The 23,420-nt window shown below is 61.1% G+C and overlaps 3 protein-coding genes across 16 annotated transcripts in view; 1 reads left to right on the forward strand and 2 right to left on the reverse strand.

Moving 5' to 3' along the window:
* The first annotated feature begins 66 nt into the window (after positions 1-66).
* Positions 67-6,913, forward strand: RNF223 (ring finger protein 223). 2 transcript variants are annotated; one of them, XM_061383153.1, is made up of 2 exons: positions 67-4,274; positions 5,674-6,913. In XM_061383153.1, exon 2 carries the CDS (start codon positions 5,683-5,685, stop codon positions 6,430-6,432), a length of 750 nt encoding a protein of 249 aa, XP_061239137.1. In that variant the 5' UTR covers positions 67-4,274; positions 5,674-5,682; the 3' UTR covers positions 6,433-6,913. The 2 variants fall into 2 exon arrangements, with proteins under 2 accessions (XP_061239137.1, XP_061239138.1); XM_061383154.1 differs by lacking the exon at positions 67-4,274 and adding an exon at positions 4,281-4,717.
* Positions 6,914-7,725: 812 nt separating this feature from the next.
* On the reverse strand, positions 7,726-21,650 carry LOC133227967 (tyrosine-protein phosphatase non-receptor type 11-like). 10 transcript variants are annotated; one of them, XM_061383147.1, is made up of 14 exons: positions 20,050-21,650; positions 14,109-14,231; positions 12,900-13,097; positions 12,029-12,215; positions 11,835-11,954; positions 11,550-11,663; positions 11,312-11,408; positions 11,020-11,099; positions 10,532-10,687; positions 10,191-10,322; positions 9,335-9,489; positions 9,161-9,228; positions 8,712-9,030; positions 7,726-8,540 (listed from the first exon to the last, which is right to left on the reverse strand). In XM_061383147.1, exons 1-14 carry the CDS (start codon positions 20,061-20,063, stop codon positions 8,486-8,488), a joined length of 1,818 nt encoding a protein of 605 aa, XP_061239131.1. In that variant the 5' UTR covers positions 20,064-21,650; the 3' UTR covers positions 7,726-8,485. The 10 variants fall into 10 exon arrangements, with proteins under 10 accessions (XP_061239131.1, XP_061239125.1, XP_061239124.1 ...); XM_061383141.1 differs by having other exon boundaries at positions 10,532-10,714; positions 11,312-11,663; XM_061383140.1 differs by having other exon boundaries at positions 8,712-8,809; positions 8,919-9,228; positions 10,532-10,714; positions 11,312-11,663.
* Positions 21,651-21,729: 79 nt separating this feature from the next.
* The window catches only part of AGRN (agrin), a 39,339-nt gene continuing 37,648 nt past the window's right edge, over positions 21,730-23,420 (reverse strand). For all 4 annotated transcript variants that reach the window (XM_061383125.1, XM_061383126.1, XM_061383128.1 and 1 more), the window contains one exon: positions 21,730-23,139. In XM_061383125.1, coding sequence (XP_061239109.1) covers positions 22,982-23,139 — 158 coding nt within the window. In that variant the 3' untranslated portion in view covers positions 21,730-22,981. The remainder of the gene's footprint in view (positions 23,140-23,420) is intronic.

The raw sequence follows: 23,420 nt of genomic DNA on the forward strand, positions 1-23,420 counted from the left end.
CCTCAGCAAGGAGGAAGCCTCTCACGGGAGATGGGGAGCTCCTGACGAGGACCCAGACCCCCACCCTGCAGGCAGCCCCCAGTCCTGAGGATGTTATGGGAGAAGGGGGCTTGTCCCAAGTGACCTCGTGTAAGTAGGAGATCCCAGTGGCCCCCAGTTGTCAGGACGGAGATAGGGAAGCGTGTGGGTGCCTCTTAGGGAAGTTTTTCTGTGAAGAGACCGTGCCTGTGCAGACACGACAACCATGGGGCACCCATGGTGCCTGGCTCACAGCTCAAGGAGGAAGGTACACATGGGCACAGAGTGCAGGCCAGCATCAGCTGTCACCTTTGGGAGGCGAGAATGGGTGAGTGACCCCTGGAGGGGCTGGCGAGCACGGGGATGTTTGCCGACTGGTGGCTTCATCCCAGGCATCCCAGCCCATCCTCAGGACAGAGCGGGGGCAGGGCAGAGAGCCTGGACTGCCTGGTCTGAGGTTTGCAGCCATTGCACACCCCCCCGGAGGGTGTCTGTGTGGCCCTGGGCCTGGGCACGTGGGAGTACATCAGCATACTAGGGCTTGGGGGAGGCTCCGCCCTCTCTTCTGGGGACAGCGGCCTGGAACCACCTGCCTCCGCAGCCGACAGCCTTGAAGGGCTGTGGGGTTCCCATGGAGGTCCTGTGGATGCAAGATGACCCTTGGCTTCCCCTGGGAACCTCAGAGCCGCCTCTTCTCTAATTTTCCCAGCCCTGCAGCCCCCAGCCTCAGCTTTGCTCCACCCCTGGCTGCTGCTGCTGCTGCTGCTGCTACTAAGTCGCTTAAGTCGTGTCTGACTCTGTGTGACCCCATAGACGGCAGCCCACCAGGCTCCCCTGTCCCTGGGATTCTCCAGGCAAGAACACTGGAGTGGGTTGCCATTGCCTTCTCGCCACCCCTGGCAGCAACACTCAACTCTGAATTTGACCCTGCAGCCCTCTGCCCCCACACTTGAGATGCTGCCCCTGACCTTCCAGGCCTCTTGTAGCCTGGCCTCTTAGGCCCTCAGCCACGCTGGCTTCCCCTCTGCCGCTGGACACCCTGGGCCTTGGGTGTGACTGTCTCAGGCCCCCCAAATAGTTTCAGGGACATTCCTGGACTCTTGGGCACATGACTCTGATGGGTATCCAGGCCAGAAAGCAGGTGGGGGGTGGGGCAGCTGGCAGGGACAGGGTGTCTGTGTGGGGACCCTGCACAGTCCCCTCAGTTTGTCACCTGTTCCTCACCTGGACTCCATGCATTCATGTAAAAAGCCCAGATAAGGCCAATTTGTGGGGTCTTTTCTGGGCAAAGCAGGCAGGTGGGGCACCTGTCCCCTCCTAGTGCTCCACCATGTCAACCACCACAAGGAGCCCCACGTCCTAGGAGGCGAGCTTGGTGTGGGGCTGGGCAGTGGGCATGGCCCTGGGGTCATAGCTGCAGCTCGTCCATTCATTCATCTCATCTGTTCACCTGGTGCCAAAGAAGCACCCAGAGCCATCAGAGGTCAGCAAGAGGCAGGACCAGCTGTAGAGTTGGGAGGTGGGAGCACAGAGCAGAATGAGCAGGGCCTGAGGATGGGACATGAGAACAGAGGCCCTGGTGGGGCCTGGGCACCGGGCCCCAGAAAGAGCTGGCCCCCAAGGCCAGGCCAACTGGGAACTCGGCTCACTGCTGGGTGTGGGAGGGACAGGACCGGAGGAGTCACCTTGTGGCCAGAGGGCAACTCCGAGCTTTTCAGGAGCCAGAGTGCAGAGGGTGGGGTGGAGGCCAAGCCCAAGTGCACCCCCTAGAGCCCCTGCTGCAGCCCAGCCTCTGTCTCCCAGGCTCTGGCCTGTGGGGCACACCAGAGTTTACACCCATGTTGAGACCTTTCCCCAAACTGGCTGTTCTCTGTGCCCCCTGCAAGACCTCAGAGTCTTGAAGCCAGTCCTCGAACAAGTACTGGGGCTGGGGAGCCATGGCCAGGGTGGGCCCTGTGGGGCAGGCCTGTCCCCTGCTCATTTGGCCAAAAGTAGCTTGTGCCTCCAGCCTAGGACTCCCAGGTGTCCTGAGGTCTTGGGGACCCCTACCATCTGAGAGCCATGATTGGACAGGGGTGGTCACTGCAGGCCTTGCTCTCTGCCCAGTCTGGCAAGTAAGCCCCAGCTTCATGGTCACCTGCCGGCAGCCAGGCTCCCCTCACACGTGCATACACGTGCACACACACACACAGGTGCACACACAGCCAGCCGGAGTAAGCTGGTAAGCAGCTCACCTGCTCACATGAGGCCCTCACGCTCACGAGATGTAGATATTCTTCCCTCGTCATGATGAGAGTGAGCAGGTGTGTGGGGCCAGGGGATCCCTGAGCGCCATGGTCCCGTGTGGTGAGACCTGGCCCCACCCCGATGGCACATCCCTCGGGCATTCCTGTCCCCTCGCCTCGGGCACTGACTGTCCACTGAGGAGCTCGGGGTGATCTCAGAGCTCAGATATTCCCAGAAGCCCTTGGGGAGGTGTGCTCAGAGGACCAGGACACTTCCTGGAGGAGCATCAGACCCTGAGTCACGATACCCGTGGGAACCAGAGCCCCGTCCTGCTCAGGCAGGCCCCGCCCTCACAGAGACTCCCCATCCTCTGGGCCCTCACCAACCCCGCTGGCCCTGAACCCTCGCCAAGCCCCTCACCGAAGCTCTTCCTGCTCCTGGAGCACACAAGGAAGCCCTGGTCCTCTCTTCCTCTCCTGTAGTCGCCCCACACCTCAACCTCCTGCGGCTGCAGTCCTGGCTGCCCCTTTCCTCTCACTCCGGTTCCTCCTGGGGTCTGGGCCCAGGCAGCCTGCTCCAAGGCTGTCAGTGCTTCTCCTAGTGCTCTCGGGGCTGAGCAGCCTCTGGGGGTCCTGAACCATCCGCTGAAGGGTCAGGGTCGTTCCCCACCAGGGTGGACCCCTCTCCCAGCCTCACCAAGCCCAACACTCACTCCCAAAAGGCTCATGATTGGGGTTCCATATCAGGTCCTGGCCCCCAAGGTCAGATCAGGTGCACACTGAAGTGTGGTATGTGAAGCTGGGGTGGGGGGGTGGGCAGCGAAGCCACAGGGTGGAGAAGAGAGCCTCCTGTGACCCTGTGGCCAGGAGGATCAGGCAGGCTGACTGTGGGTGGTCACAGCCCATGCCACTGGCTATTAAGGCCCCTCCGGCACAGCCCTCACTCCCTCCATCCTGGCCCCAGACAGGCCTGGGCGCAGGCTGGCCCTGTGGTGTGCTGGGACTCGGTATTAACCTGCTGAAACCGTTCCCTGTTTCCCAGGGAGACTTCCGGATCCCCTGCCTGGGTGGGCACTTCCTTGAGTCCCTTCCCTACCTACGAAACTAAGGTCCCCCCAGAAGATGCTCCCCTGAAACAAGTCCTGTGGCCAGCTTGCTGCCTGACACACCTTCACCCCTGACTCACCCCTCACTCACCCTGCGGGCACTCCCAGCCTGACCTCTCACTCCACTCCCCGGACCCAGAGCAAGGAGTTTTCTCCCAGCCCCCAAAGGCTGCAGGTGGGAAGGGATGAGCACAGCAGAAGCCCATTTGGGGCCCGCTGTGCTTTTGAGTGGCAGCCACATGGATGAGGTGGGTATTGGCGGGGAGGGGCAGGAACAGGGGCTGCTGGGGGAGGGTGTCAGTGAACTGACTGAGTGGGGGGCCTCCTTGCAAGGACCCTCTGGGGGCCCACCCAAGGAGCTCAGGTGCCCCCACCTTGAACAAGGCCAGTGAGCAGGTAGGTCTGTTTCTGGAGTGGCTGCTCCAGCATCTCAGGAGCTGCAGAGTAGGGAGAGGTTTTACCAGGCACCCAGTCACCCGCTGAGACCTGCCCAGACTGCAGAGGCCTACTGACCCCCAGCCCCACCCCAGGTTCTGACCTCTCACTTCTGACTCCCCGCCCTCTACTGCCCAGCCTGCCAGGGAGAGGATGGGAGGCCAGCCAATCCTGGAGGCCCTGGGCCACGCCCTGGCCAGCGTGATCCCAAGCGAGCATATAAATACACCTGCCAGGAGCCCACGCCCATAGAACTCACACCTGTCTCGGACAGCGCTCCACACCTGAAGGAGCGCACACATCCCACACCCCACCTGCCCGGCACAGCTGCGGACGACAGCTCTGGAGAGGAACACTAGTCGGGGAACACAAGCCAGCCTGGACCAGAGGAGACGAAGCCAGCGCTTCCAGGACAAGTGAGCTTGGGGCCTCAGCCTGGCCGAATCAGCCAAGAGGGTCATGCCCGGGCCCCTCTAACCCTGGCTACCAGGTAAGTCCGGCTCAGCTGGCACTCCCGTCTCACCAGTACAGGTTCAGGGTGGAGCACCTCCTCAGAAGGGTGGGGCCCAGTGCCAAGGAACCAGTCATGTGGGGAACAGCTGGGGGAGGACGGCTGCAGTACCCCAGACCCTGCTGAAGCTGTACCTGGCCTGTGGCAGCTGCTGTCACCAAAATACATTGACATCTCACACCTCGATGCCAGAGCACTCGTGACATCACAGTGATACCACCGTGACTCACAGTGGTCACTGTCAGGTGGCAGCAATACCTGAGCCTTTGTGGCACGTCACTGCAAAGTCATTCCACCAGCCCTCCTGTACTGACCAGCCAGTCAGGCTCAGGTCACCTCTGGGGGGCTCATGGGCTCTATGGGGTCATGTGGTCAGGCCTTCCCAAGGCCCCGGCCTCCTCTGTCCATCATAAAGGTGATGGGTGAGTCACCCCCTTACCTGCCCTCCTCCAAGCAGGACCCATGTGGCTGCCTGGGGTAGAGACCTAGGCCCAAGAAGGAGCAGCAGGCAGGTTACCTGAGCCTCATCAGGGAGACAGGTTGGGCCTCCCATGGAGAGGGTAGTAGGTGAGGAGTGGAACATCCCACTGCCTCCTGGATGGCGGCTGTGGCTGGTGTGACCCTCCTGGGTGGCGGGCCAGCCCAAAGAGGATGCCTGGCTCATCCACCCTCCCCGCTCCACTGGCCAAAGGGTGACGAGCATTTCCAGGCCCTGAGGGCCAGCATCAGGCTCTTGTCACCAACCAGACGAGCTGGCCCTACAGGTTGAGGCCACGGTGGGGAGACAAAGCCCCTCCTCAGGCCATGGCCACCACCCTTGCTTAGGCCCCCTGGTCTCCCGCAGCCTGTCCAGCCAGGCCTGGCGCCCACCTCACACAACTGCCTGCCAGTTATTGTGCGCCCACCAAATAAGCCACCCACACTGGAATCTGTGTTTAAACCAACCTCACCTGGCCCAGAGCCACACTCTTCCTGTGACAGCCAGGGGCCCCTCTGAGATGCCTCTTCTGCACCGTGGCTCTTGGTATCAGATGACCAGGGTCCAGCCTGGCAGAGCCCTGATGTAAATAGTAACTGTCGTGGGCCGTTGTCATCATCACTTTTATTTCTGCCCAATGGCACGGTCAGGTAGGCCAGGGCTGGTGGGAGGGGTTCACTGAGCAGTGGCCCACAGGGCCCAGCCAGGCTGGGGCACCCCAGGGTACTGACCCCTGATAAAGCACGTGTGGAGCTGGGGAGCAGGTGGGGGGACTTCAGAGAGGTGCCCACAGGCATCTCTGAGATGATGCAATGAAGAGGGATGGGGAGAGAGTGACTGACTGACCTTGCAGGAAAGGAGCAGTCAAGGTCACTCACAGTGGTCTCCATTGTCCCACAGCCCAGAACCATGTCGTCAGGCCCACAGGTGTGGCACACGACCATGCCGCCTACCAGCAGGAGCAGCCCCACAGCCACAGTGCCCAGGTCCCCCAGCTCAGCCAGCAGCCCCAGGTCTCCGGGCACCCCAGGCTCAGAGAAAGTGGCCTCCCCTCTGGAGTGCTCCATCTGCTTCTCGGGCTATGACAACATCTTCAAGACACCCAAGGAGCTCTCCTGCACCCATGTCTTCTGCCTGGAGTGCCTGGCACGGCTGGCGGCCGCCCAGCCCACAGGCCAGCCAGGTAGCGAGGCTGTGCCCTGCCCATTCTGCCGGCAACCCACAGCTGTACCCGCTGCTGGAGCCCCTGCACTGCGCACCAGCCGCCAGCTACAGGCCCGGATGCCAGCTCACCTGCAGCAGGAGGAGCCTGTGTGGTTAGAGGGTACCAAGCTGTGCTATTACCCATCGCCCTCTGTGCCTGGCCCGGTGGAGCCCGGCTTCATGTGTGTGGACATAGGCCCAAGCAAGCCCCCTGAGCCTGCTGCGCCTGTGCCCACCCCAGACCCCGCCCACCGTCGGGGGCCCCTGGCCCGCTGCTGGGCGCGCTGCAGGGACTGGAGGCGCGTGGCGCTCATCACAGCCCTGCTGCTGGTGCTCTTCTGTGTGGTCCTCTGGCCCGTGCAGTGCGCACTCAAGACTGGGAGCCTGCGCTGCCTCCCCCGGCCACCCTCCACCGCCGCCACCACCTCCTCGCTCGGGTCCCTGGCGTACAATTAGTGTCACCACTTCCACCCACCCCACCCCTCCAGGATCCCAGAGGAGCCCCCACATCTCTGAGGAACCCCACCCCATTCAGCACACACAACCCCCCGCTCTCTGGGGCTGGGTCCTATGGGGTGGACAAAATGGTCCCTGGAGCATCCAAGAATCAGATTGCTATGGGCTCCAGAGACCACCTCCCTAACCCCCATCTTGCAGATGGGGAAACTGAGGCCCAGAAGAGACAGCTTGGCAAGGCCCCTCCCTGTCCACACTGTGAATCACCTGTAGGACCTACCCCTTGCTGAAAAGGGAGGGGGCTTGCCACCCTCATCTTATTTTCACATTTCACCATGGCTCCTCGCTTCCCCAGGCAGGGCTGGCCCCTTCCCTTGGGTGGCCATGGGGACAGAGGGCAGTGGCAGGGAGCCCAGCTCCCCAGTGCCCATCCTGCCCTCCTGAATTGTACATTTTTAAATAAACTATTTTGTACCCACAATTGATAAGGGGTCCTCACCCTCTGTGTTCTTTCCTGTACCATTAAGCCACTTTTTCCAGAAAAGCCCAGTCTGCGCCTTCCACAAAGGCTCTGAATCCAAAGGACACCTCCTGGACTGGACTCCCAGCAGCCCCTAGCATGTGTGGCCCAAGTTCTAGGGGGTCCAACTCCGGTCCTGCCTGGGCTGTGGATGGGCTGGAGCAGTTCTGGGCTTGGCTGCCTCCTGGGGCTGGGAGGCTGCCTGAGGGAGACAGTGAGGGCCGGGAGCACCTGGGGCAGGGGGTGCCGGGATGGGGCCTTGGCCTGGTCCAGAGTCCTCCTTCCCACCCCCACTGTGCTCACAACAGGCTACAACCCCCAGAAGTCATGATCCCACAGCCCTGCCCAGAGCCCTGAGTGGAGGGCTACAGGACCTCACGACCCCTGGGAACCGAGGCTCAAGGGTGCACAGAAGCGGAGGTGGCGACAACCAGCGTATCCTGACGATCTACAGGCCTCGGGTTCCTCCAGCAGAGGAGGGCCAGACCTGGCTGGTGAAGCGAGCATCCTGGGGGATGGGCGGGAGTCCTGCCACCCCACCCCTCCCCCACCCAATACTGCTATCAGTCCAGGAATCCTGCACCGCCAGGCTGGCATGACGAAGAGAAGCCAAGCCGGTTCTGGCTTGCATAGGTCTCAGCCTCCTCATTCCTCACCCCAAAACCCAGGACTTCCTGCTCCAACCAGCTGTGCCTGTGGCTCAGAAAGACCCTGGGGAATTGGGCCCAGTCATGGGGATCCACAGGTACCCTTTCTCCAAGCCCCAGCAAAGATGCAGAACTGAGAAGGCATTTTACTGAGGAGACCAGAAAGTCACAGGGCCATCCATAATGGGAGGGTGCCAGTGTGGACCACAAGCCAGTGATATCGCATCGTCACAAACAAGTCATGCTCTCATGGAGCCTCGCCCTCCTCACTGTGGTCAGATGAGCATGTCACATATTCCCTCATTTAACAAGCATTTATCTACGCATGACTGCAATGTGACAGTCTGGGTTAGGTCTGGACGTGGCAGGACTGAGCCACTGCCAGGCCACAGCCTAGACCACGGCTGTAGGCAGGGCTGAGAAGTAACTCTGAAGGGGCGGGGGCACTCAGAAAGCAGGGAGAGGGTCACAAATGCTGGTGAACAAACTGGCACTCACTAGCTGGTCTCGTGTCCCACATTTAGAGTGACCCTCAGACATGTAGCACACATGTCTTCACCGCAACGTGCAGTTGGTCACTGGCGGCCTCCCAAACTGAGTCAAACAGCAGCCCTGCAGCTCTGCCTCCCCTCCTCCAGGAGTGCCAGGGCCACGGGATCTGCCCGCCCCTTACCATTTCTGGGCGTGCAGACCTGGTCAGGGAGGGTCTGAGGGGCAGACCAGGGACCCCACCCCCATCCCCACCCCGACTCCGCGGCGCTCAGGGCTGGGCGCCTGTCTGCACAATCCTAAACAGTCCTTTGGAGGAACGCGGAGGCCGGGCTTGCTGGGCTCCCGCCTTCTTGCACGGCTCCAGCCCCACTCGGGGCACGTGCACGAGGGGCTCTCACGGCTCTAGGCCCTGCAGGTTCTCATATTCGTGGCGGGGGGCCTCCCGGGTCCTGCAGGCAGAGACAGAGTTCGACTGGGGCCCACCTGCGATCCCGCCCCCTCGCCCCGGTCACGCCCCCGAGCCCGGGCCACGCCCCCGAGGCCTTCCTGTTCCCCTCCCCCGCCCCGCCGCCGCCCCCGGCCGGGACTCTGCCCTCCACAGTCCCTGATGCTCTACTCACGCCGCCGGCGCCCGGGACGGCGCGGGTCCGGGGCTACAGCCGGGGTCGACGGGCGAGACGCCCAGGTTCAGCGAGCCGCGCTCCTCCGGCCGCTCGCGCTGAGGGGAGGGGCCCCTGGTCACCATGGTGACGCCAGCGCAGGCTCCGCCCCGGCCCGGCCCCGCCCCCACAGGCTGGCGGAGGCGCAGCTGTTCGCCCTGGATGTACCGCTGCAGCGCTAGGTACACGAACTTGTACTGCGCCTCGGTCTGCACCATCCCCGAGCGCTGCCGCCGCACCAGTTGGATCGTCTTGGGGACGTCGATGTCGCAGTCTAACCCTGGGGAGGAGCGTGCTCAGGGCGGAGAGGGGCCGGCAGGGAGAAGGTGGGATGGCTAGATGCAACGAGCGGTACCGGCAAGCGCAGGGGGTGGGGCTACGTGGGGCGGGGCCTGCCTGGGGCGGCTCACCCTGCCTGCGAATGACGTCCACCAGGATGTCAATCACAATGATGGTGCCGGTGCGTCCGATGCCAGCGCTGTTGGGACGGACCAAGGAGGCCTGTGGCTAGTTGACAGGACAGAGCCGTGGCCCCTTTCCCTGTCGCACCTGTACCGCTGGCCCCGCCCCATCCCCTGTCGCACCTGCAATGGACTACCATGGGTCCGGCCCCCGGCATGCTGCTGTGGGTCCGGTTCACCTCTTCCAGGAAGCTAAGGACGCCGGTGGGCTCGGCCGGGACGCCGTGGTCCGGCCAACTGAAGTACTGGTAGTGTTTCACTGTGTGTGGCGACTCCTCCTAGGCAGGGTGGGCTGGTGAGTGCCAGCTGGGAGGTCTGGGCTGTCCCAAGCACCTCGGGCTGCTGTGACCCTTGGTTGGGAGGGGCACAGGGACTGAACTGGGGAGAGACAGGGCGAGGCCCAGCGGGGTTTGCCAGAAGGAGTGACCAGCAGGGCCCAGACAGAGCTGGAGGGAGTGGGAGGAAAAGATGGGATTCAGGGTTTGGAGGACCTGCGCTGCCCGGGGAAAGGAAGAAAGACGGTCCTGGGGAGGAGCAGCTTCCAGGAAGTGAATTCTATTTAAGAAGGGCTAAACACAGAGGCTTGCAGTAGCCCCGGTGGTTATCAAAGGAAACTGGCCAGGAGGGAAATGTGCCTGGGAGGGGAACTGGCCAGGAGGGAAATGTGCCTGGGAGAGGAACAGGCACCAATGGCATACAAAGAAGGCCGAAGGTACTGAGATGCCCAGGGAGGAACTGGAAGAAGAGGCCTATATGGGTGTGAGGCCACCCTGGAGCCAGACAGCTGGGTTGAGAACTTGCCTGACTGGGATCACTGCCCAGCATGGCCCAGGCCAGGACTTTGCCCAGTGGGTTGAGCCATGTGGAAGCCACCAAAGCTAGTGGCTTTGGGTGGAGGCTGGGCCAGCCCAGCACAGACCTGGGGACTTCCTGAGCACATCACCCTGGCCCTGAGGCTCCCGAGGCTCTTCAGGCTCACCTGGTCTGGCCTCCACACCTGCAGCTCCCGCACACAATAGCCCTGGGCCCAGTGCTCAGCCATGTTGCACACGTGAAGGTGGCCGTACTCTTGGCTGCCGTGCAGCTCTGGCCAGTATCGGAAACACTTGTTCTGGGGGGTGGGGGCATGGCATTAGCCATGCTGGAAGACCACCAGCACCCATGCCCCTCCTCCCTGCGGGGCACACATAGGGTCTCTCTAGGGCCCTCGCCGTGCCCCAGCATCTCTAAGACTGAAGAAGCAAAGCTGGGCCAGCTCCAACACAGGTCCAGTGGGGCACATGGCAGGAGGAGGGGAGGAACATGAGCTGGAGCTCCTACCCGGCCTCGCTCCACCTCCCTGGTGGTCATGACGATGACATGTGTGTTCTCCTGGTGCACCATGGCCCAGAAAGCAGCCACTGTAGTCGGCAGACAGCCCTGGGTGGCGATGTACACCTTGCCCAGTCCATGGCCTGGCTTCTCCTCTGGGTCACTCTGAAAGAAGGTGGGGTCAGCTGCCTGCTGTTTCCAGGAATTAAAGTGCCAGAGGACCAATTCAAGTTGATGCAAATGATATGCAAAGTAGCCAAAGTGGCTCACACACAGACCATGGAGGGTGGAAGGGGCTTAGGACCAATATTTAATCCAGCAGTTTCTGGATTGGCCCCTCTGAGGACCCAGTGCAGACTACTGCACCCTTCCTGAGTATCTGTTGTCTTTCCAAAGTCCACAGACCATTCCAGGAGCTCCAGGCTCATTATTATGGGGAATGGAGTGACCAGGGTTTGATTCATGTAGGCCACAGGTGCAGCAGGCCAAGTACCCACCCTGATGTAGTTGGCATTGATGTAGTCGGCTCCAGGCACTCTGTCATCCACATCATGAAGGATGACACGAGTGGTATCAACTGAGAAGGGAAGATGTAGCTCAGGTCTCCAGGGAAGAGGGATCCCCGCTGACCTGTGGTGAGCAGAGGCAGAGGACGAAGGGGCAAGAGAGGGCATCGCACCAGTGGTGGGGAATGACCCCTGCCTCCACCCCCAGGACCCCTCTGCCAGATAGGCCCTGCACTTGGTGGGTGAGGACCTGGTCCCCATGTGACCCCAGCCCCAGCCTCACAGGGAAGGATGTTCTTGTATCGATTCTTGGGCTTGTTCTCCGGCCGCTGGCCTTCCTTCCGGGGGTACAGGAGCCGGCATTCCTGCTGCTGCAGCATCTGGAGGAGTGGGGCTTTAGCCTGTGGCCCCAGAGCCCTCAACACCCGCCATACACGCCCTGACCCACACCCCTCTGCTGGCCCTTGCCACAGCCCAGAGGACGGGAGTCTGAAGGGGGGCAGTGGGCAGCAGGCCGACACCTCGAACTCCTCCCAGAAGCCCTGCTTGGCCTTCTCGCTGGCATCCGTGGCCTCGCTGAGCTCCTGCACACGGCTCTCAATGCTTGCAGCGCTGATTCTCGTGGCCTTGAGGGGCTGGCAGGTAGAGGCTCAAGTCCAAGCTTAGCAAGGCCCAGTGGACCCCAGAGCGCCCTGGCCCCCACCCTTGCCTTCAGCCACCCTGCCCCAGGGGCTATGCCAGAGTCCCTTGTCCTCCAGAGGGAGAAGCTCACTCAGACCCCAAGGTTCAGGTGCCTGGGGACATACCTGCCGAAGATGCACCACAACCCCTGACCTCTCCACCATGGGGTTCTTCCTGTAGCGCTCCACCAGATCTCCAAGGGTGTCGAACTGCTCACCACCTCCCACGTCGTACTTCCCATCTGGCTGTGGGGTGGCAGTGAGGGCCTGGTGGCTACCCCCTCCCCAAGCCACACCCCAAACCCCACCCCGCCTCTTACCTGGAAGTGGATCATGATGTGGGTGACACGCGGCTGGCGGTCCACCCTGTCCAGCTGCTGTGTGAGCACTGACAGCACAAAGTCCCCAGGTTTGCTCTGACTCTCCCGAACCAGGAAGCTGCCTGGACGCCCTTTCTCCATCAGCAACTTCTCAGCCTCCTTACCAGACAGATGCCCATGATACCACCTGGCCCAGGGCAGCACACGTGAGAAAGGAGGCCCTGGACTGGCCAGGTGAGGGGCACAGACCCACAAGTAGCTGAAGTCTCTGAGGCACAGACACCAAGAGAGACACACACCCACCTAGACCTCGTGGGCCCCGGGCAGCACCCACACCCAAGCCAACCTGGGTCAGCCCTGCCCACCTCTCGGACCCTTCTGCAAGCCTCCTCCAAACCTCCTCCAACCCAGAAAGCAACACGAGGCGGGACCCTCAGGCCCTGCAGGGCCCCAGGGTGGCCACCAGGTGGCAGCCTAGTCCTCAGCAAGGAGTGGGCCAGGCCAGCCCCACCGGGCTTCCTCAGCCGGCACAGCTGGCTCAGGCCTCCGCAGTGCAGCCAGGGAAACCGAGGCTGGGAGACCTGCTCTCCCCAGGTCACCAGGCAGGCAGGCAGACAGGAGGCCGGCTGCAGCTCTTCCACAGGCACCCCTCTGTAGCTGGTGCCTGAGACCTGGAGAACTGAGGCCAAAACCCCTGAGGAGGGAGTGCTTTATACTCCCTCAACTCTGCCACAGTGGTGCCCAAGCCTGACCTTGAGTCCTGGGGGCAGAAGAAATCCAGAGGCCGTGTCCATCGACCCCTGCCCCTCGGACTCTCGCACACACACAGTGCGGACACAGATGTCGGCCAGATGTAGACACAGCCGCTCACCGTTCCGACGTGGGGTCCTGGCAGCCCAGCGGGTGCCGGAGCTCCACGGGGGCCCCGCCACGCTCTCGGAGCAGCCCCCCATGCTGGCCTGTGTAGTGCTGTACCAGCTCAGCCAGCGTCGCAAACTTCTCCCCTCCATACAGATCGTAGTAGTCACCTGTGTTCTGGATCTTGATGTGAGTCACCTCATTATGGCGCCTGAAAGGGCCAGTGCACCAGCTGCCATCAGGGCCACTGTTCTCACCAACCACCCTCCTTCCCATGAGCACTCAGCTTCCCAAATAGCCCCAGGGGAGTTCTTGCCCTGATTTCTTGGCCTCTGCCATCCCTCTGCCCAGAACAGCCACAGTCAAGGTCAGGTCCCTCCCTTCTGCAGGTTCCTGCCCAGTTAGTGTCCAGGCCTCATCCTGGGTGGTGGGCACCCTGCCCCCATTGCCCCCAGGGAAGCCAGTACTAGGTTTGGCGACTACAGGCTTAACTCTCCCTTGGCCTGGTGGCCGAGGCTGGGGCAGCCTCTCAGGACAGACTCTGCCTCACCCCAGCCCACCTCTCCAGGGGCTCTGAAGGACAGGGGGCTGGACTGCTTCTCCCAGGTGCCCAGTGTGGCTGGGGAAGCCCCAGGTAAGAACAGAATGCCTGTCTCTCAGGGGAGGGAAATCCACCCTGAGGGCTTGTCCCACCTGCTGCCTCAGGTTTAGCAGAAAACCCAGAAAAACTTGGAGTGCTTTTGGAAGACCCCCCCCTCCCCAGACTCTAGACTGACCTGCCTCACACAGGGTGGACATGGGTCTGGCTGTCCACTCTGCTGGTCATGGCCCCTCCTGCCCATCCTCCCTACACATTGGCTCTTGTAGGGCTCTGGGCAGATCTCCAGTGAGTGACATCCCCAGCAGATGGGGGTACAATTACGGCCAGTGAGGACCCTCAGAGGGATGAGGGCATCTCGCTGACCAGGGCCCACCACACTGAGCCATCCCTGAAGGTCTAAGTGGCCCCTCCTGCCCAGGGGCCACCTGGCCAGAACACCAGACCCCCCAGATCTTGCATGTCTAGCCCCCAGCAGAGGTCCCTGCTGCTCAGAATGCTGTCCACCAGCCCTCTGGGAGCACTAGGGAGCCTGACCCCCTGCTATGCCCTCAGCTGAGGTTATTCTCACCCCTTGAGGTCCCCCGGGGCCTCAGGCCTGTCCACCCTGCACCACCCACCCACCTGACAGACAGTGTGAAGCCCCCGGGGCAGCTCTTGCTGGGTCTTGCCAGGAAGCTTCCGTGCTGGCCACTGGACATGAGTAGCTGCTCAGCCTCAACTCCACTGATGTTGGGGTGAAACCACCTGAAATGAAGAGGGAGAGCTGCTGATTAGCTGGGAGATACTGGGCCATCCTGACCACACCCACAATGCCCTCTGGGGTGCCCTGTGCCCACCCCCATCCTTGGGCTGTGACCACAGAGTCTAGGGTCTGTGGGGAAGGAGGTGAGGCTGGGAGCGACCAGGGACATAGATGGGCAGAACCTTTCCCACAGTGGCAGGTGGGCAGGGCAGACATCTCCTCCCAGAACACCAGCAGGAACCTCAGCCCTCTGCCGTCTCTCCCCAACTCACTGCCCACCGGGCGTCCCAGCTTGACCAAAGGCACTCGGGATCCCCCATGGCCACCCAGAGCTCCCTTCCTCCCCTCAAAGCCCGGCAGCGGACCGCGGGGCCCCCGCCCCTCCCACCTTCTCCACTCTCTCCCAAGGCACCCTGGCAGGTCTGGTCAGTCATTTGAGCAACGCCCCTGGGAGAAGAGCACAGCCCACAGGCCCAGGTCCACCCTCCACCTGCTGCTGCCCACCAGCCTCCGCCCCTCACCACACAAGGCCATGCACCGCAGGGCTCCCTGTACCAGCTTTCTCTACTCCTGGCCCACATTGCGTGACTGAGACCCTCTCCCCTCACTCTTGGATGCGTGTTCTGCTTCATTGTTCTTCATAGCACTGAAAACCGTCCTGACATACATATTTATTGGCTTATCTATCTCCTACGGGAGGATTTACGGTCCACAAGGGGTGAAAACATTCTGTGCAGGGTGTACACCAGGGTATAAAACAGAGCCTGGGAATTAACAAACAGACATGAATTCAGAAGTGAATGATTAATGAACCTAAGATAGGTGGGTGGTGGGTGGTGGGTGAGGAGCAGGTGGCTGGCAGGAGCAGGTCAGGAAGGCCAGAGAGTCATCATTTATTCTGCTGGGGGTCCAGGCTGAGAGGGGCTCAACTCTGCCCTCCCCTGCTGCTGCCCTGGGACCACCCTTCACAGTTATCCCCATGAGATGGGGGGACAGATCAGGGGGCCATCATCAGGGCTCCACAGGTGCCCACTGCTGAGATCATAACTGCTGTTTTCTTTACCTGGGTGGCTTCTTTTGTCCAGTTAGGGCAAGAATTTCTGGGCCAGGGATTAAATCTACTCGTGTGGTGGCCCCAAAGCATCTCAGGGCAGGGACCTGGCTTGACCCCCCAGCGGGACCCTGTAACACAGTGTCTGGACTTCCACCGGCAACAGTGAGTCTCCCATAGAGGCACAAAGGTCACTGCAGGAGGGTCTTGCGCCGTCTGGTTCAGAGGTGTGTGTCCCTGGTTCACTGTACAGATGATACACGGTGTCCAGGGTGGTCCTGCCCCTGTCCTGCCTCCAGTGGGACACCAGGGCCCCTGACTCCAATTCTGCCACCTGCCACCTCCAGGCCCCACCCAGCTGTTCGCTGTCATAACCTGGCCACAAGTGAGGCAGGGGCTGACATGCCCTGGACAGACCCTATCCTGTCCTGTCCTTGCAGATGGCCCCGCACCATCCTGCTCCACTGAGATCTTTCTGTAATGGGAGTCAGTTCACGCCTCTTCCAGGCCCTCCTGCCCCTCCCTCTGCCCCATCCTGTGCTCCGTTTGCCCCTGCCTTCAGCTGCTTCCTTACTCCTCCAACAAGCCATCTGTGCTCAGTCTATACCTCACAGTCTGATGCTCAGCCCAGGGCAGGTGTGGGGCGTGCAGGTGAATGGGTCAAAATTGAGCACAATCATAATCCCAGTTCCTGGGTCACAGTGGCCACAATTCACTGCTGAAAGCCATGTATGGCCAGTGGAGGCTGTCGACCGCATGTGGGAAAGAATCATCTCCACCATCACAGAAAGGATGGTCCTGCACTGGTCCACACTGCTGAGTCCCCACAGGACAATTTCCCTGGGCTCTCAGGGTCTCCTCCAGCCTTCTGGGGCTGGTGGTCAGGTCTCCTCCAGAAGCACAACCTCCACTTGGGAGTTCCCCACACTCTGACCTGGTTCCCCACCTCACCTGGCCTGGGTCCCCTCCTTCTGACCCTATGGTGTCGGAACCTCCCCACTCTGCCCTCCATGTGTTGCCACATCCACACACCAGGGATATAGCCCTACCTGGGATCTGAGCTTCAAGCTCACAGACACAACCCTTTCCAGCATCTCTGTCTGAAAAGGTAACAGCATCTCTGTCTTGACATTTCCAAGATTTAAAAGTCCTGACAAGGCCCCTGAGGCCCTGTCCCACACAGTCCTCACTTAGTGAAGAGAGTCACTGCCTGACATTGCCCAGGTCCCTGCCCTCAACTCCCCAGCACTCTCCCAACGCTGCACCCTCCTGTCCTGACTTCCAAACGCCCCAGACTAGACCCAACCACTTCTCCCACTCCCCTGGGACCAGTGCCCACTGGCTCTTGCCTGGACTGCAGTGTTGATTTCAGGCCTCATCCGTGACCCCCAGCTGAGCCACGGCAGACAAACAGGTTCTCAGAAAACACACATCAGAGCCGCGTAAGCCTTCTCAGTGGCCCGGTGTGGCTTTCAGGATGCTTGCACACCTCAAGGACCCTGCCCCCACTGGAAAGCACCCTCCCATCCCGTTGTTCATCTCTCTGTTCTCCAACCTCACCCCTCATCTGGCCACCTCCGGCTGGTCCTGCAGGCCATGGCTCACACTCCCTCTCTGTTCATTTTCTGAGAGACACACCCCAGCCCCCACCCTGCAGCACTGCAGCTGCATCTCTGCCCCTCCTTCCATGCGTGACAGCTGCAACAGCAAGCAGACAGGTGTGTACAGGCTTCTGAGTTTACCTGTCCCCCACCCCCCGCCATGTCTTCACCATCAGATGTGAACTACGGGGAGGGCAGGGTCCATTCTGACCTCCATGGCTCCCCAGGGTCCATGTTCTGAGAGGTTCTGAGAGGCCCAGAAGCCCAGGTGACCTGCCCAGGGCCACCCAGCACTCCCATTCAGCTCTTCCAGGGGGAGGGAGGTATCCTGCCAGCCAGTCACTTCCTGGGCATGTTTTGGGCCTGGGGTCTCAAGCTCCCTCCCATGCTGGCTCTAGAGGGGTAGTTTTTGTTGAGTAGTCCAGCAGGTGAGGCTGCCAGGGAAGGTTTCCTGGGCTAAGAGCTGCTGCAGGATGAGTTCTAGGGCCAGTCACAGAAGAGCAGGCCAGGCCACCAGGAGAAGGGTGAAGGCTTCCTGCTGCCAGAGCCACTGCAGTGAGGAGGTGGTGGGGGACTGGAACCCAAAGGAAGGTTTCTGACCCCCATCCTGGGGCCACCAACTCTGCTGAACTGCATCCTATCCCAGATGCCCACCCCCAGGCCCCAGCAGCCTCCGAATCCAGTCCGAGATGGGCGATGCCCAGAATGTGGGGGTAAGGGTAGAAGGGGCACCCAAGCCACAGAGCAGGGAGAAGGACACACTGCCCTTTTGGGGACTCTTGCTCATACTTTCTGTCCCTCTGTCCTCCCCACAAGCTGCCCGCTGTCTGTCAGGTGGAAATCCCCAGAGGGAGGGCATCCTGAGCCATCACAGCAGCTCATACCACTGCCTGCCTGCAACCCCAGGCTGAGGCAGGTTTCACACCCCCCACTAGGTTGAGAGGTGGAGTCAGGTGTCCAGCAGGTTGGTGCAGCCACAGCCCTGGCTGCGGGGTGGGAGGAGGTGGGAAGCTGCAAGTCCCATTTCCAATCTCCACACTAGGGTCACTTCTGTGCCAAAGAGCTCCCTGCTCTGTGGCAGGTCAGTGACTCAGTTCTGCCCTTGTCACATGGTCAGGCAGGTCCGGGAGAGGGGCAGGTAGGGTGGGCAAGATACACTGGGCTCCCCACCGAGTCAAACAGCTTGGGCCCTTTAAGGTCCAACTGAGTCTGGTCGATGCTCAGGAGCCCAAAAACAGCCCAGCCTGAACCCACTGGCCAGTGTCTGGTCCAGCTTTCTGTGTGGCCTTGGTGTCTCATCAATAGATGGGACACCCTGTGACCCTGGGAGTTCCATGAATGGCTTGTGGACATGCTATATACATGGTACCTGCAGGAAAGACACTGTTGGGATGATGGGAGATACACAGAACAGAGGGGAGGGCCCCAGGCTGGAGCTCCAGGGCTGAGGACCACAGAGCACTGTTAGTGTCTGTCTCCAGCTCCCTACCCCTAGCCCCTTCTGGTCCCTGTTTATGCAGGCCTGTCCTGTCTGTGCAGAACTGAATTAACCAGAGACATGCTTTCCTCTCCAACATGGAACACAGGGAGAACTCTAAGGGGCTTAGCAGACCCCCATAGGACCCAGCCCCCTCCCAAGCACCAATATCAACACATCAAACCTCAATGCTAGGCAAGACCTGAGCTCAGCCCTGCCCACAGCCGGAGTCCCGGGGTGAGTGGTGGCAATGGTGATGCCCGTTGACCCACAAACCGCAGGGCAACGGGAAGGGGCCGCTGGGTGAGAGCAAGCAGGAGGGGGGATGTGTTTCGCTTGGGATTTGGTTGGGCCTGCCCAGGCCTGATAGGGCTGTGGGCAGTGACCCAGGGGTCAGAGGAGTGACAGTCCAGATGGTCATCACAGGGTGGGGCGGGAGGGTTGGCAAGGGCAGGCAGAGCCCCACCCGGGGCTTTCCCAGGCTGGCCCAGGGTCACATGAACATGACACAGACATGACCTTTTCTGAGCACCAGAACTTGCCTGGGGAACCAAGAAATGAGGCTCAGGGGAGCCTGAGAGTCATTCCAAACAGATCCCAAATGCCCTCCTCCCTGATCTCCAGCTGGATGTTACATCTTGGAACCACAGGGCTCTACGCTGACAGGTTCTTGGAGATCAACTCACTGCTACTGTTCCTGAGCCTTACAGGGCCATTGGCCCTGCCAGAGGCCACCTTGCCAGGCCCACCACACCCCCTGTAGGGATTCTGGGGCCCTCACCACTGAGGCACTGCCCTAGACCCACAGAGCAGATCTTGTCCAGCCCCTCACTGATCTAGGGAGTCACTCGGGGTCTTAGGGCAACCCCTCCTGTGACCCCCCAGCCTCACTGAGCCCCAGAGAGAGGTGTTCTGGATGTACCAAGTGCTAGGAAGTGGTGACAGGCGTCTCACACCTGTGTGGCTCCCCACTGACATCCACATCCAGCTAGAGTCTGAGCTCACATGAGTGTGTGCACAACCAGGGAGTGGGGACCTGGTAGAAAGGGCAGGAAGTGCCCCTTCCTGCACATGCCCAACCTTTCTTCTTCATGGGGGCAGAGCTGCGTCCTGTCCTGGGTTGCACACACACCGTTTCCAGGGATCTCGCCCCTAAACCTGGCCCTTAGGAGAGCCTGGGAAGGGAAGAGCCTACCTTGCAGGTCAAGGGGCTTCCAGGATGCTCCCAGTCCTGAAACTGGAAAGGGCAGACCACCAGGTGGAAAACATCTCTGGTGGCCAAAAAGAAGGCAAGAAGTCCAGGAGAGTGAGAGAGAGAGGGTCTGTCAGTGACTTGACACCTGCTGTCCACTCTAGGCTCCAGTGGCTACCATGCAAGAGCACCATCCATTCCCTAGGGTCAGGGAACCTCTGACCTCCACCCAGGCCCAGCCCCAGATTGAAAGAGTCCTTTCCACCGGCCAGAGTAAGGCTAGGCCTCACTGTCCCAGGACCCAGGAATCTGGCCCTGGCTGTGGAGATGTCACAGGTCACATGTGGAGATGACATGTCAGAAGGTCAGGCCTGGGGTCCACCGGTCAGGAGCAGGAGATGTCCCGGGTCGCATCTCTCCCGCACCCCCTGTCCGCACCCGTTGGCCCGAAGCGCATGTGGTGGGGTTCAGCGTCAGGCCACCGGGTAGCCAGGCTCACCTGCGCGAAGTCATGTCTGCGGGGCTCCAGCTCTCTGGTAGCTCTGAGGGGGCCCCGCCTACCCAGAGGATCCTCCCATCAGAGCCCCGCCCACCGGGACCCGCCCCGTCCAAGGAGCCGCGCCCATCGAGAGGTCCCGCCCCTCCAGTATCTCCCTTAAAGGAGCCGAGCCCTCAGGTCTCGCTGCCTTGCTGGCAGGTTGGGTTAATAGCACCAGTTCCTAAGGTCGCTCCGAGCTTCAGGAAAAGGGGTTCACACCATATTATGGGCTCAGAGGGCGCAGGTGCCAGGCGGCCCTGGACGGAGCTGCACGGAAAGTGATTAATTATGGGTCCTGCTCGTTTTGGTGCTTTCCTTCCAAGAACCTTTCTGGCTCCGCCTCTGTCCTGAGGGAGGAGGGGCTGCACTCCCCACACCCTGGAGGGAGGGGCTGGGAGCGAGAGAAGCGGGCGGAACAGGCCCCACCCGACCTGTGTCCCAGAGACGGCCCCAAAGGGGCGGAGGTGGGAGCCCACCTGATAACTGGGCCCTTTCGTCTTACCCAGTCCTATGTTGCGCTGCTAAGTTCCGTTCTAAGTTCCCTTCTCCCACCGCTGCCACTCTTCCTAGGCAATGCTGACACCTCTCTGACCGTGGGCCCTTTACTCCTGCTACAGATGCCCCTGCCAGGTCCAATTGTCCCCGGTGCCCACTGGCCAATCGCGTGGGGGCTCCACCCTTCCTTGCCTGAGCTCCTGAGCTCCTAACTTTGGGATCCCCATTAGGAGCCTCAGCGCCTGCCCAGCACCCCAGCCCCTCCCCTTCTCAGGAGTGGTACACCACACCATGGCTTGGGACCTGCTGCTTGCAACCCTGATCCCAAATCCCCACCCTGAGCTCTTCCTCCTCATGCTCCTGACAACTTTGAAGGCCCGGCACCCTCAACACTGGTTGCCTTGAGAGCCCCTCCTGGAAGCATCAGCTCCCAGAGCACCCATTCCTGGTCCTCCCAGCATGGAGGTCTCCTCTCCCCTCATTCAGCACCAAGCAGAGCCACCTACTCCCCAGTGTGCCTGGCCTCAGCCCAGACTCCCCTCTGCCTGGTAACCCTTGGCCTTGTGGATTCCATTCAGGTGGCCTCAGCTCCTCAAACCTAGCCACTCCAGATGCTGCAGGACGGCCCCCCTAGGTGCTTCAGCACCTCAGTCAGTGTCTTCTCCACCCCATGTCCAGCCCAGCACAGGCCCACCCCATCCCCACCCACCAGGGTTCCCCCCACCCCATCCTGACTCCCCCACAGGCCCCCTTTACCTAGTATAGCCAACCTGCTGTCCTCATAGCTCCTCTTCCCACCCTGTGCTCAGACACACAGATGTAGGCAGATATGTGTGCAAATATGCACACATGGCAGGACTTGCCATCCCTAAGGAGGCTACCTGGGGTGCAGGCCTCATGGATCCACCTGGCCAGCTCCACGCACAACAGTGTGCACACTCACTGTGCAGGGTCTCCTTGCCAAAAGCAGCCCCCAACCCAGCACCCTTCCTCCATCCAGAGCCACCTAAAGGAGGTTGAAGCCTGCACGCCACCATGGAGCTGGGCATCATGGCGCTCTCAGGACAGAAACCAGCCAAGTGGGAGAGCGTTGGGCCAGGAAGGGCTGAGGGGGGTGGCATTGGTGTGGATACACACAAGCACCTGTTGAAAGTGTTCAGACTTTATTTCACGGTGATTGACACAGACATAGGTTGGAGTTAGTAACAGGACATATAAGACTCCTCCAGCCTCTAAGCCTGACAGCCCAGGCCTGGCTGTGAGAGGGTTGGGGTTGCCACCCCCACCACGAGAGGTGTGGGCAGCTGGGGGGACGGGACCAGATGAGACCTAACATTGCAGTTTAAGGCATTTCTGGCTTCACAGCCATCTCTGCCACCCCTGCACCTGCTCCTTGGCCTTGGTAAGACACCCAGGCTACTCCTGGTCACTCTGGGATAAGGACAACCACTCCTCACCCCCAAACTGGACAGAATGTTTTCTATGTGGTGTCCTCAGCTGTCCTCGGGCCAGGACAGGAAAGACAACAGGCCCGCCACCCCAGGTGTCAAATAAAATCCATACATAAAGACTCTGTGGTTGGTGGCCATGCCTGCACATGCATCCTAGAGAGGGGATGCTGGCCAGAATCAAGCAGTCCACATGTCACAAGTGGCCCTGCTCCTTCTCAGGGCTCCTCATGGGGACTTGGGTGGTGGGAAGGGGTCACAGCCACGTCCAGGGTGGCTGGGTAGATGGGCAGGGCCAGCCGTGGGCCAGGGTGCCCTGAACAGGCCTGGACTTGGCCTCTGCTCTCCAGTGCCCTGGGATGGGTGGGCATAACTGGAGGGAGGGGCTAGCATGGCCCCAACAATGACATTGTTTCACAGGATTGGTACATGAGGCCGGGCTCAGCAGGCCCTGGTGAGGCTGGCCCCACCCAGCACAGGCAGGGAGGAGGGGCAGCTCAGCTGGAATCCAGAAAGGCCCCAGCCTACACAGAGGAAGGGCCCCTCCAAACCCCACAGCGCCTTGCTGCTCTAGGGACAGGCCTCGCCAGAGGGAATGTGGGCAACGTGTATATGCAAGGTCTGCCAACAGGCTGGCGAACACAGGGGCCAGCACAAGTGGACACTGTGCAGGCACAGCCTGAGAGGCCAGGACACAGTGTCCTGAGGCAGAGGGTCGCATCCCAAGGCTGCTGAGTGAGCCAAGTCCTCCGTGGGCAGAGTTACCCTCCTGACCCTGAGAGTCCCTCGGCACCAAGTCCGTCTCTGCAGCTCGCCTGCCTGGTTAGGAGGGAGGCCGTGCCAGCAGTCCCTCCAGCCGTCACATAGGCAAGAAAATCATATCAAAAAAGCAACAAGTTTACAAAAATAGAAAATAATTACAACAGGGTGGGCAGCAGCTGCAGCGTGGCTCACAGGGCAGGGCAGGGCCGAAGCTCTGGCTTGGTGATGGCATCCTCCAGCAGGTGCACCGGGCGCTGGCCCACCACCACGTCCCGCAGGCAGCCTACGAAGCCTGTGCCATAGGCTTTGGGTAGGGCCTGGCCTGTGGGCAGCTTCTCCAGGCCACCTGCAGGAAGAGAGAGGAAAGGCCCCAGACCGTGACTCAGTGACGGGCAGTTTGGGCACTGGTAGGCAGAAAGGCTAAATGACTAGGTGAGTTACCAGAGGGCTGTCAGTGCCCTGGGGAGACCAGGCGGCCAGCAGGTGTGCCCCAGCCTCCTGGCCCCACCCTCTCCTGGCTACAGCAGGGGCTGAGACAGGAGGGGAGGACCCCACCCCAACCCCAGCCCAGCCAGCCCACCCACTGTCCTGGATGGGGCTGATACAGTGCCCCTCTTAATTGCCAGC

Source organism: Bos javanicus, chromosome 16, assembly GCF_032452875.1.
Source record: "Bos javanicus breed banteng chromosome 16, ARS-OSU_banteng_1.0, whole genome shotgun sequence".
NCBI lineage: Eukaryota > Metazoa > Chordata > Mammalia > Artiodactyla > Bovidae > Bos > Bos javanicus.